The following is a 10,847-nucleotide window of genomic DNA, read 5'->3' on the forward strand; positions in this document are numbered from 1 at the left end:
CGGAGCGGCGCGACAGCCATTGCTGCTGCGGAAGCGCTGGGCCTGACGGAGACGAGCGACCGCGACGCCATTGTGCAGGCAGAGGAAGCCGGGCGACGAGCCGCCCTTGGGGCCGCGCGGAGCGGCGCGACAGCCATTGCTGCTGCGGAAGCTCTGGGCCTGACGGAGACGAGCGGCCGCGACGCCATTGTGCAGGCAGAGGAAGCCGGGCGACGTGCTGCCCTTGGGGCCGCGCGGAGCGGCGCGACAGCCATTGCTGCTGCGGAAGCGCTGGGCCTGACGGAGACGAGCGGCCGCGACGCCATTGTGCAGGCAGAGGAAGCCGGGCGCGGATTAATTTGCGATTCTTTTTATGAGGGTTGTTCCGTGGTTGGTGTCCATGATTTTTGTGGCGGTGCGGAGGTGCGTAGGGGCGTGAAAACTGCAACGGATACGACTGCTTCATGGCCTTCACGCGTTGGTGGGTTGAACCTGGTTGGTGCAGAGTGCGTTGGACGGTGCGCCCCTGCTGACGCCGCTTTACCTGCCTCTGAGGAATGTCATGTGAGTGTGGCCGCTGCTTCTTCTGCGGGTGCTCTGGGAGTTGAGAAGAACGCGTTGACGTCTGTTTCTGAAGCAAACGCGTTGGAGGGTTGGGGCGGCGCTGGGTTGGCGTCGTGGGCGGCTGGGGCGTTGCCCGCTGAGGTGGAAGTGGAGGCGGCAGATGAGGGCCGACGGATGCGTGAGCTCGCGGTACATCCTGCGCTTCGTGCTGCGGCGGTTCGCACGACGAGGCTTCCACATGGTGAGCCGCTCGGGTACGACTCCGACGATGACATACCGATTCCGCAGTGGTACACTTTTTGGGGCTGCCTGATTACGCCGTTTGCCTGCTGCATGGGTCGGCGTCCGGTGCATGTGTCGCACCTCGAGGATTCTGCGTCGGAGGATTAAATCGCCTCACAAGGCCGTGGTGGTTTTGCCGACGCTCCTGTTGATGGGTGTTTGACGCTGTTTGTAGCTTTGGCTGAGCAGTTGAAGTGATGTATGTTGGGTGGTAAACAGATTTTTTGCTGCTTTGGCACGTTGCTTTAGCGTGTGTTTCATCACGCTACGATTCCCCTTTCACGTGAGTTTTCGCGTCATCTCTGCTTCTGATATATATATATCATCTCGGTCGTTCCCTGTGTATGTGCCGGTGGCGTTGTTGGAACACGGCTCAGCGGTCTCTCTCTTTGCGCAGAGAGATGGGGGGAAAAAAATTTTGTTATTTTTTCTGGAGTTTAAAGGAGATTTCCGTGGATATTTTCTGAAAAGCATTCTGGCGTCCTTTGCTTTGTTTTGTTTTCCCATTGTTTGCCTTGTCGTCTCACACCCCGGGCTTTAGTTGTTGTTTTTGTGTTTTTGTTTTTACTGTGGCACCTGGACCTGCCGCTGACGGCTACCTGCTCTCCGCGGCTGCCGCCACTGCTTTTGCGTAGAGGGTTACGTGCGCGACTGACGCTCCGTGCGCCAGCATGCAGGCCAATCTCCCGCCGCCGCCGCTGGTAAGCATCACGTTTAGCGGGCAGCCTGCCTTGTCGACGGGTGTTGTGAACCTCCGGGCGCTGCTGGGGAGTGCCGAATACGTGCTTGTGGGGACGGTCCAGGCGAGGACGCGTGCGGGTAGGGCGGCGACTGCCGACGCCGCAGAGGATCCGGATGACGCCTACACCGAGGAGGAAGCGGAGGATGCCAGCAGCGGCGAGCACAGTGGCAGGCCCGCTGGCTCTGCGCGACGGCGGCTGCAGCTGTGCGAACACGCCGGACTGCCGCTGGGGTGTTTTTTCGTGGAGGCTGGCGGCAGCTACGAGGTGGTACGGCGCGACGACATCCAGTGGGGGTCGCTGAGTGGCGTCCCGCGGGGCCGCGGGGCCGCGGCGGCGGTAGCGGCGGAAGCCATGGAGCCGCCCAAGGCGTATGCGGACCGTGGGGCGGAGGCGGGGGAAGCACGCAAAAAGCACAGGCGGGAGGGCAAGCGGCAGAAGCGCGAGGAGCGGGCGGAAAAGGCAGAAAAGGAGAAAAAGAGCAAGCGGGAGCGGCATCGCAAGGAGCGGCGGGCGGCGGTGGCGGCCGCTGTCACAGCCGCAGCCGCAGCTGGGGCACCGGACACTGGCAAAGACGGGGACAACGGTGGCAGCAGCGATGGCAGTGCGCGGGGCGGGAACGAGCAGGCGGGGGCCGGCAAGGGGGCACAGCCAGGCGCCGGGGCGGAGAAGACAACAGGCGATTACGCGGCTGACAGCGCCAGGGCAGCGATGCAGCGTGTGCATCTGGAGACGCCTCCCTCACCGACGCTGCCGGAGCCCGAGCCGGGGCCGGAAAAAGCGAAGGAAAATAAGACGGCGGGGGCTTCGAGGAGGAAAACCGTGTCGCCCCCGCCCCTGGACGCACAGGAGCCCGCCCCGGTGCCGCGGCGGCGGCAGCGTCCACTGGACAGCCTGAGCAGTAGCCCCTCCCGTGAGCGCGACAACGGGCAGCAGCAGAAGCCACCGGTGGGGGAGGCGGTGGCAGAGGCAGAAGAACAAAAAGTAACTGGACGGAAACGAAAGGGTGCAAAGGGGCGGACGCGTTGCGACAGTGGGGTCGCTGCGGAAACGTCGGAAGGCGCCGCGTCGCCCTTCCACAGCCATGCATTGGCAGCTAACACGCATGTGGGGCCGCACCTGTCGGGCGTGGTCGACGCTGCGGCCAGCGAATCGGCGAGTGCAGCTGCGCCTGCCAACGCCACGGCAACTGCCTCCGTCACGAACGGCGTTGAGGGGATTAGGAAGGAGGAATCTCCCCTGCAAAAAGGATTAGAAACAGCGACGATTGAAGCGGACGAAGAGCAGGAAGAGGAAGTTACGAACGCGGATGGTCGTGTTTCCGCGTACATGCTGCGTAACGGCTGGACACCGCAGGAAAGCCCTGCCTTGGGGTTTACCTCCGTCGACAACACCCTGTCGCAGGATTTCAGTCTGGACTCGTCCTCCATCGCCTCCTCCGCGGACTACGTGTACTAGCGAGACTGGGATTCCAGTAGAAGAAGGAAAGAGAAGGTAATGGTGGTGGTGGGGGGGGGGTGTATTACTTGCAACGGTTTCTCTGTGATCCTAAGGGTACCGATTCCTTTGTTACAAGCCGTTTAAATAATTTAAAAAAAAGACTGCAAATGAGTAAGTGAGGAAGCAACCAGGGAGGGAATGGGCTAACTTGTTAGTTGTGCTGCCGTTGCGTGATGCCGTGCGGTATTTGTGTGCATACACATGCATGTTCTCTTCTGACGCCAGTTATTGCTCGGGCTGCCGATGTGGTTGTGGTTCTTGCCGTGAAGTGAGATGCTGCGAAAACAAGTGCGATATCTTCTCTGATCCCTGCATACGCATCTTTGCATTTTCTTATTTATTTATGTATCTGTTCTCTCCTCCTACTACTTTTCTCTCTGTCTCCCCCTCTGCCTCTGTGCGTGTGTGTGTTGACCGGTGCTTCTTCCTTGCTGAGGCGACAGTGGCACGGACAAAGCACGCCGTGCGGTGTGAGGCGCGAGGAAGGAAGTGAGGCTTAGCGAGAGGCAGAAGAAGGAGAAAAGGAAAAAAAGAGGGCAATAGTGAACAGCAGCGGGAAAATGAATAACGCCTTGGATCCGGCAAAGGCGCCGCAATTTCTCGACATGATGCTGCGGCGCAACAAGATTGTCATCATCTCAGCCACTTACTGTGAATACTGCACAAAGCTCAAGATGCTTCTGATTGAGATGAAGCACCGCTTTGTGTCGCTCGAGATCAACATCATTCCTAACGGGCGGGAAGTGTTTGCGGAGGTCGTTGGGCGAACGGGCGTGCACACGGTGCCACAGTTGTTTCTTAACGGCAAATACCTCGGCGGCTATGACGAGCTCGTCGCGCTGTACCGCCGTGGGGAGCTCTCGGCGACGTTAGAGCGGCGGTGAGGGACGGACGCCGAGGAAGGGAGGGGGGAGAAGCAAGACAAAAACAAACAAAACTGAAAAAAAAAACCAAAAGGAAGGATCTGGCAGTGGCCGGGCGAAGTCGTCGTCGCTATCTTTTTTTTTTTGCCTATTTCTTTGTCTCTGCGTGGGTGCTTTGCGGCGCAGCGGGTCGTCGGCCTGCTTCCCTGCCGCTGCCACTTGTGGCGACCTCGACCCCCCGCCTGCCCGCCTTCTGCGGGCCCCCACAATTTGATGTGTGTGTGTGTGTGTGTGCCTTTTGCCTCTGCCGGGCCCCTCCCGTTCCTTCCCGTGCTTCCTTCCTTTTCCCTCTCTCTCCCTGCCGCGTGCGTCCGTGAGACACCTCTCCTAGTTTCCTCCGGGCCGCCTGCCAGCAGCGATGAGTCTCTACTCCGGGAGTGACTCCGAGTACTTCGCCGCCTCCGACTCCGACGCAGAGGCGGGGCCCGCCCCTCCGCGCGGCGACGCCGGCCGCGACGAGGCTGCGCCCGTGCAGCAGCCCAACTGCCTTGTCGTGGACACCAGCGCCTTCCTCGAGACGGGAATTGCGCGCCAGCTGTCGGCGGTGGCGTCGCGGCACATGGTAATCGTGCCGACAAAAGTCTTTATTGAGCTGCAGCGATTGAGTAAAGAGGAGGGCCAAAAAAAGGCGACGGAGGTGCTTCAAATAATTCAGTCGATGGAGGCGCTCAGGAACGCGGGGAATGAAAGAAAGGGCGGCGGCGGCGGCGACTGTGCCGACTTCGCCCCCGGACTCCGCTTGCAGCGGGCAAAAGAGAGGGACACCTACGTGCTGCGGGCCGCGCGCAACTTCGACGACCACATATTGTCATGTGCCTGTTACTTTGCCCGGCACCAGGCGCAGACGCAGGTTAGCTTGCTTACTTGCGATGAATTGCTTGCGCTGAAAGCATATGCAGAGGGAGTGCCCGCGATAAAAAGTCTGGAGGACTTATAACGCCCCGGGAGCCGGTGGAGGAGGTTGACTAGTCGTACGCTTTGCAACACGCAGTTATTAATTCAGTGCTTCAAATCGCGCCGTTTATTTGTCTTTCCTTATGCATGGGCGTCTCAGATCTTTTCCACGTTTCCCCCTCACTGTTTATTTCTGCATTTGTGTGTGTGTGTATGTTTGTTTCTTTGGGGCGCTGTCCCCCGCTAAGGGAGGGGAAGGCAAGAGGTGGAGGCCTCATCCTGGCATGAACAGTCGTGGCGGAAGCGGGTGAGAAACGCATTGCTCTTCCCTGCCCTCCTTTCGAGTGGTTTCCTTTGTGCTTGCTGTTCTTGCCGTTGTTTGCTTGTTTGTTTTGTTTTGTTTTTCGCGCCGTGGGCAGAGAGAAGGGATAAGGTGGATCAAGTAACGGCCGTAGAAACTGGAAGGCGGAGGTGGGACTTGCCGCGTCTCTGCCAAGCCGACGCCAATGTCTCACACGATGGGATACGGCGTGGCGCATGCACAGCCGGGGCAGGGGCCGCAGCAGCAGCGGATTGCGCCCGCCGCGCTCGAGGCGTATCCCGCTCGCGTGGACAGCAGAAACGAGAATAGCGCTGGTGGCTTTACTTACGGCGGGGTGGCTGGGAAGAGGCCCGGCCTTGTGTGCCTGCCGCCGGAGACCCTTGCCTTGTGGGGCCTCGCCAAGCGGCTGCCCGAAGAAACGCCCGAGGAGGGTCCACCGCGGTTTCGTCGGGCCCCCTTCCCTGCCGCTGCTGTCGCTGGCGAGGCGGGGGCCACGCGCGCGGTGGCGGCGGTCGCTCTCACGCCCAAGCAGGAAACGCCACTACCGCTAGGGATCTCGCCCCTCCGTCTGCGCAGCCCTGCCCAAAGCGGCAACCAACTAGTGCGGGACCCACTGGAGGTCCTGCAGTTGTACTCACGGCGCTGCGAGGAAGTGGAGTCGCGGACGGGGGGCGTCCCTCAAGCGGGGGCCCAGGAAAGTGGGACGACCCACGCTGCCCGCGCTGTCCCAGACACTCGCGCCGTTTGGAACGGGCATCACGAAGTAGGACAAGCTGCTGCAGAGCGCAGCGCGGTGGCTGAGGCGTGGGCGCAGCGTTACGCACTGCCAACTGCGTACCCGCAGGCAAATCAAGCCCCACCCAAGAGCAAAGCCGCTGCTGCAGCCACGCTGCGTGCCAAGAGGGCGGAACGCGTCTTCAACACTAAACGAATTGGAAAAAGCGGTGGGAGAAGTTGGAAAGGGACGAACGAGATGGAGAAGCAGTTCCCGGTGAAGCAACCGAGCCCGAGTCGTGTCGTTTCCTGGCCTGCGTTTGGTAGTGCGCCGGTGCGAGAATCCCACAGGATGCCGCGGCTGACGGAGTTAAGGGCATTTGTCGCTGGGAAGGAAGGGGCCCCTCCGCCGCGCGCCAGGGTGGGACATTTGCCCGCGAAGAAGGGTATACCGTCGCGTACCCCCGCCCAAGTTAACTCGCTGTCGTCACGGCTGGAAGAACTAAGGCAGCATGTAGAAAAGTACAATGCGAGCAAAGAGCAGATGGCGGCGCGGCCACTGCCGCTCCAAAACGTGGACATCGCACAAGGTTCCGTGGCGGGCTGGAGTGCTGCTGCCCAAAGGCCTCTTGCCCCTGTCGCGACTTCGGCGGCGAAGATGCAACCATGCGGTGTCGCTCGTGGAATGGTTTCTGAAGCCAGTCCTCACGGACCCCTCCAATTTCCTTGTAATGCAGGACGCGGCGTCGACGCGTTGGTGTCTCCTGCGCCTTTGGCTTCCAATCGTAATCGCCCTCATTTCGTGTTCGACACGTGTAGCTTGCTGCGGGCAGATGAGTCGATCCTGAGATTGGCATTGGAGAGAGGTGTGGTGTGTATTCCCTTTGACGTCGTTGCGGAGCTGGATGGCATAAACAGGGGCAAGGGGAATCGTCAGGGTGGGAAGGCGTACTCCAAGCAACGGCAGTTTGAGGCTCGACGGGTGCGCGACTGGATCAGCGGGGCAATTGAGAGTGGCGCCAACGTGCGGGTGCAGCGCCGCTGCGAGGTGGAGGCATTGTATGACCGCAAGGTTGCGACAAAGGATGACTCCATCCTGGGCTTCGCCGTCTTTCTGGAACAGCAGCAGCTTCCCGTGAAGTTCGTCACCAACGACAAGTTCCTCCGCGTGAAGGCAATCGCGGAGCTGAAGGGAGCCGTCTACGACTTGGACGGATTCGAGCGGCACCTCCTTTACTGATTGATGCACTGGGGAGTAAACCTGGCGTGCATCACGCAAAGGCATGAGGGCGCCGCTGGTGCCGGCGTAGCGGTTGTTCTTTTCCGTTTAAGCATTCAAAACGGAGGCAAGCGTGCCGGTGGCACTAAAATGCGGCGACCAAAACGAGGGGTGCATCATGCCGCTCACACAAACATGCGTCTGAATGTGTGTATGTATGGATATGTGTTTGTTTGTGTGTGTGTTTGGGACGCTCTCATCCCCGCCGTCTCCCCAGTGGCGCATGTTTTTTGTCGTACAGTTTCTTTGTGTCGGTGTTGCCGCTGTTTGCTCGGCCTTCCTCCCCCCTTCCTCCCTCCCTCCCTCGCTCGCTCTCCCGCTGCCTCTCGCGGCGTCTCGTTGTACGTGGCCGTGTCTTTCTCCGCGGCGCGTCCCCCGTCCCGCCTGTCTGTTTCCGTGCATGTACGCGACGCCGCATGCGAGCCCGTTCTCCTGCGTCGAAGTATATTTTCCCCCGCCCGTCTGCGTTGCGCCCCCTGCGGGGAAGCGGCGGCGCGGTGCCCAAGGCGGGCTTCGTGCGGCACAATTCGGCGCTACTGCGGGTGTGTGGTCTTCGCGGGCTGCAAACGCCGCGGCACACTTCCTGCGACGGCACACGCTCATTCCCCGCCTTCTTCTTGCACGCCTGTCACCCACGCGCGTGTGCTCCCCCCATCCTCTTCCCAGCGCCGCAGCGGTGATGACTGCGGGCAGACAACACAACACAACTCAACAAAACACCACACACACAAAAAAAAACTTTTGGCGTGAGCCGCATAACTTCTGCAGCTGAGGACAATGAAAACGGAAGCAATGAAATGAAGACATAACAAAAACTTTTTTTAAAAAAAAGAGAGAGAGAGAGAGAGAGTTATGGTAAGACTAAAGCCGTTTGTTGTACTGGAGAACATTTACATACCTCGAGCTGCCTGGGCGCCGCGCCGGGGGCCATGCACATGCCCCACACACACACACACACACACACACACACACACACATCTATACCTGCCGTGCAAAAAAAAAAGGAAGAAAGTGTGAGGGGGCTGCGGAGCCACACGTGTGCGGTGAAGCAAAATGGCGGCACGTATAAAAGTATATGTGTGTCTGCGGCTGCCCTTTTTCTTTCTTTTACCTGATTCTTTTTTATGTCGCTCCCCACCCCTTCCCTCAAATTTCCTTTTTTTTTTGTTTCTTTGGGTCCCTGCATTCACTCGCTCTCTTGCGGGGGGGGGATGCTTTCTAGTGCAGGGCCTGGCCGCCGGGCCCACCAGCTCGGCCTGCGTTGCAGCTGAGCGGGTGCTGTCAGAGTTCTGCGTGGCGCGTCTCTGGCCCGAGACACGAGGGACGCCGCTGCCGAGACTAACGACGCCACAAGGGCGCAAGCGACGAGGGAGCGGCTGCGGGCGGCGGCCCCCCGAAAGTTTCTCTTCCTGCGTCACGCGGAGCGGCTGCCGTGGCCGCGGGGGAGTTGGGGATGGTGGGCTGGCTTGGGGGAAGCCACCCACGCAGTCACGGCTCTTACGGACCAAGCCAACTGAGAGAAGAACAGCAGCCGTTGGTGTGCCCGCTGGGCAAGCCGCCTGCCAGGGTCATTCAGGACGAATTGCACCGCAGTTCGGGTGGGTCCCACCGCCGCTGTCATCCACAACACACTCTTCGGCACGGCGATGCAAGTAGAGGACATGGCTGATCTTGTGGTCGTCGTTCCTTTCCGTTTTGTTGCTGTTGTTGGTTGTAGCTTTGCTTGTTGTGGCTGTTTTTTTCTCCGTTGTTTTTGTTGTGGGTGTGCTCCGCCTGGGGCGCGAAACTCCACCTCCGCGGCAAGGGACTCTGGCTTTGCTTTCGCCACAGCTCTGGTCGGTTTCGCGCTGCGTAAGAGAAGTGGTGGGGGCGGCTGCGACGCAAAAGGGCCACTGCACACGCACAGCAGGTAGAAGGCGATGATCATACACGGCGGAGCCGCCCAGAAAAGTTTTTCCTCGCCAGAGCAAGGCGTCTCCCCGCGCCACGACAGGCCTCGCGGGGAGGGCCTGGAGCTTAGCACCGTTAGCTTAGGGCTTCGTGAGGGCGGCGAGGATGCGCTGGTGTCGGCTGCCCCGCCGCCCGTGCAGCGATGGGGGTCGTTTGCGGAGTTTGGGGCGGCCGGGGGGCGGGAGCGCGGCAGGGCCTCCCTCGCCCCGACGCCGTCCATGGCGGCGCTGGCCTCGGAGTACCCGCAGGCGTGGAGATGGCGGGAGGCAAGCACGCTGACGCTCGACCCCCGTGAGGGGGAGCGGGGTTGGCAGAGCCTTCGCGCGGGAGATGCGCGGGAGGAGGTGGACGCGGATGCGGCGTCGTCGTCGTCGTCGTCGTCGTCGTCGTTTACATCGGCGCCCATCTCCCCGTCATGCGCGCCGTACGCGTTCACCAGCAACAGGAACCCCGGCGAGGAGGATGCGAGGGGACTGAGTCACGCGGCTTCCAACGCGACCCCAGGATCGAGCGACTCAGAGAACGACGGCGGCTCTCTGACTAGTAATGAAGATGTAGAAAACGACGAGGACGAGGACGAGCAGCAACTGCGCGGGACGGAGTCGGTGCTGCGTCCCTGCTCAAGGAGGAGGGGCACGCTGCAGCAGGCCACCGTTCCCATTTATCGTAGATCGGTATACCGCCGCCTCAGCGACGTGTACGGGCACCCGGATGCGGCGTTCCTCGGCCAAAGCTTTTTTCGGGACAAACACTCAGCTCTAGAGGCGGGGGACTCCTTTCAGCGCAGCCTCTCCAGCCAGGCGTTCCTGCCGTCTCAGATTAGCGGTTGCTCTGCCTTTTACCGGAGCAAGAAGGGGTGGAGCAATTGTGGCTCCTGGATGCGTCGCGGCAGCGGCACCTCCGTGGATCACGGTGTCATGGTGCAAGGCCTGCACATGCAAGAGAGACGTTTCCCACCCCCACGATACGCAAATGTGATGCCTCCACAAGGAGGCGATACGCTTCCTGGGTCCGTGGATAGGCTCTCTTCTGGGGCCCTCCCCCGCCACCCGCTTGCCTCTTCTTATGCGACGTCGGCCCGCCCTGGATTCAGGTCAAGAAGGCCTGTTTGGTTTGCGAACTCCAGGAGCAACAATTCCTGGCAGTACTCCAGCAGCACCGGCGATGAGCCCAAAGGCTGCGACTTTTCGCAAGCCGATCAGCCAGAGGCACCCTCCGATGGGTGGTTGCTGCAGGCCAAGAACAGCATAAAGCGGGTGGACTCGCCTGAGTGGACCGAGGAGGGCCGGCCGCGACCCCCGGTAAATTCGAAGTTCCAATGCATGCCGTATGGTTCACCGCTCCCACATCAACAATTTCCAATCCGGCCGCCACACTCGCCGCATTTTCATTTTCCATTGACGAATGAAAAGCCAGTGAAGGTGTATTCGTCTAGGGGGAAGTAGAACCTGAGAAAGTCCGGAAATACGGGCTGAGTGATGCTTCTTCCCCTTTCGCCCTTTTTGGCCGACGCGGTGTTCCCCATCCACCACTTTTCATTGTAGTTTTTTTTTTATGGGGGCTCAGAGGAAGTGTGTTTGCATGGGCGGCGTGGCCTGCAGAAAGGGGAGGCGTTTTGTGGGGTTTCGGTAAATTAGTTTGAGTCCTTTGCGTGTGAAGCAGTCTCTGGAAAGGCAGACACCGCAAGCGCCGCTGAAAGT

The 10,847-nt window shown here is 60.4% G+C and overlaps 6 protein-coding genes across 6 annotated transcripts, besides 11 other annotated features; all 6 read left to right on the plus strand.

The window, feature by feature from the left end:
* Positions 1–933, plus strand: Tco025E_01095 (uncharacterized protein; the record flags this gene model as incomplete). The annotated part of the gene is made up of 1 exon (XM_029368033.1): positions 1–933. A coding segment is annotated over one exon (933 nt), but the record flags the coding sequence as incomplete, so codon positions are not given.
* Positions 934–1,308: 375 nt separating this feature from the next.
* Positions 1,309–1,343: a microsatellite.
* Positions 1,344–1,496: 153 nt separating this feature from the next.
* Positions 1,497–3,023, plus strand: Tco025E_01096 (uncharacterized protein; the record flags this gene model as incomplete). Its single annotated transcript, XM_029368034.1, has 1 exon — positions 1,497–3,023. The coding sequence occupies one exon, from the start codon at positions 1,497–1,499 to the stop codon at positions 3,021–3,023; it is 1,527 nt and encodes a 508-aa protein (XP_029231904.1).
* Positions 3,024–3,625: 602 nt separating this feature from the next.
* Tco025E_01097 (glutaredoxin) lies at positions 3,626–3,949 on the plus strand (the record flags this gene model as incomplete). Its single annotated transcript, XM_029368035.1, has 1 exon — positions 3,626–3,949. One exon carries the CDS (start codon positions 3,626–3,628, stop codon positions 3,947–3,949), a length of 324 nt encoding a protein of 107 aa, XP_029231905.1.
* Positions 3,950–3,983: 34 nt separating this feature from the next.
* Positions 3,984–4,021: a sequence feature (A-rich).
* Positions 4,022–4,202: 181 nt separating this feature from the next.
* Positions 4,203–4,222: a microsatellite.
* A 124-nt stretch (positions 4,223–4,346) lies between these two features.
* Positions 4,347–4,925, plus strand: Tco025E_01098 (uncharacterized protein; the record flags this gene model as incomplete). The annotated part of the gene is made up of 1 exon (XM_029368036.1): positions 4,347–4,925. The coding sequence occupies one exon, from the start codon at positions 4,347–4,349 to the stop codon at positions 4,923–4,925; it is 579 nt and encodes a 192-aa protein (XP_029231906.1).
* A 141-nt stretch (positions 4,926–5,066) lies between these two features.
* Positions 5,067–5,110: a microsatellite.
* A 147-nt stretch (positions 5,111–5,257) lies between these two features.
* Positions 5,258–5,285: a microsatellite.
* A 103-nt stretch (positions 5,286–5,388) lies between these two features.
* Tco025E_01099 (uncharacterized protein) lies at positions 5,389–7,158 on the plus strand (the record flags this gene model as incomplete). The annotated part of the gene is made up of 1 exon (XM_029368037.1): positions 5,389–7,158. The coding sequence occupies one exon, from the start codon at positions 5,389–5,391 to the stop codon at positions 7,156–7,158; it is 1,770 nt and encodes a 589-aa protein (XP_029231907.1).
* Positions 7,159–7,343: 185 nt separating this feature from the next.
* Positions 7,344–7,385: a microsatellite.
* An 87-nt stretch (positions 7,386–7,472) lies between these two features.
* Positions 7,473–7,523: a microsatellite.
* A 364-nt stretch (positions 7,524–7,887) lies between these two features.
* Positions 7,888–7,936: a microsatellite.
* A 91-nt stretch (positions 7,937–8,027) lies between these two features.
* Positions 8,028–8,047: a microsatellite.
* Positions 8,048–8,138: 91 nt separating this feature from the next.
* Positions 8,139–8,174: a microsatellite.
* A 715-nt stretch (positions 8,175–8,889) lies between these two features.
* Positions 8,890–8,963: a microsatellite.
* A 153-nt stretch (positions 8,964–9,116) lies between these two features.
* Positions 9,117–10,592, plus strand: Tco025E_01100 (uncharacterized protein; the record flags this gene model as incomplete). The annotated part of the gene is made up of 1 exon (XM_029368038.1): positions 9,117–10,592. One exon carries the CDS (start codon positions 9,117–9,119, stop codon positions 10,590–10,592), a length of 1,476 nt encoding a protein of 491 aa, XP_029231908.1.
* Between the last annotated feature and the right edge of the window lie 255 nt (positions 10,593–10,847).

Source organism: Trypanosoma conorhini (genome assembly GCF_003719485.1).
Source record: "Trypanosoma conorhini strain 025E chromosome Unknown Tco_14.4_contig_00032, whole genome shotgun sequence".
NCBI classification, from domain to species: domain Eukaryota; phylum Euglenozoa; class Kinetoplastea; order Trypanosomatida; family Trypanosomatidae; genus Trypanosoma; species Trypanosoma conorhini.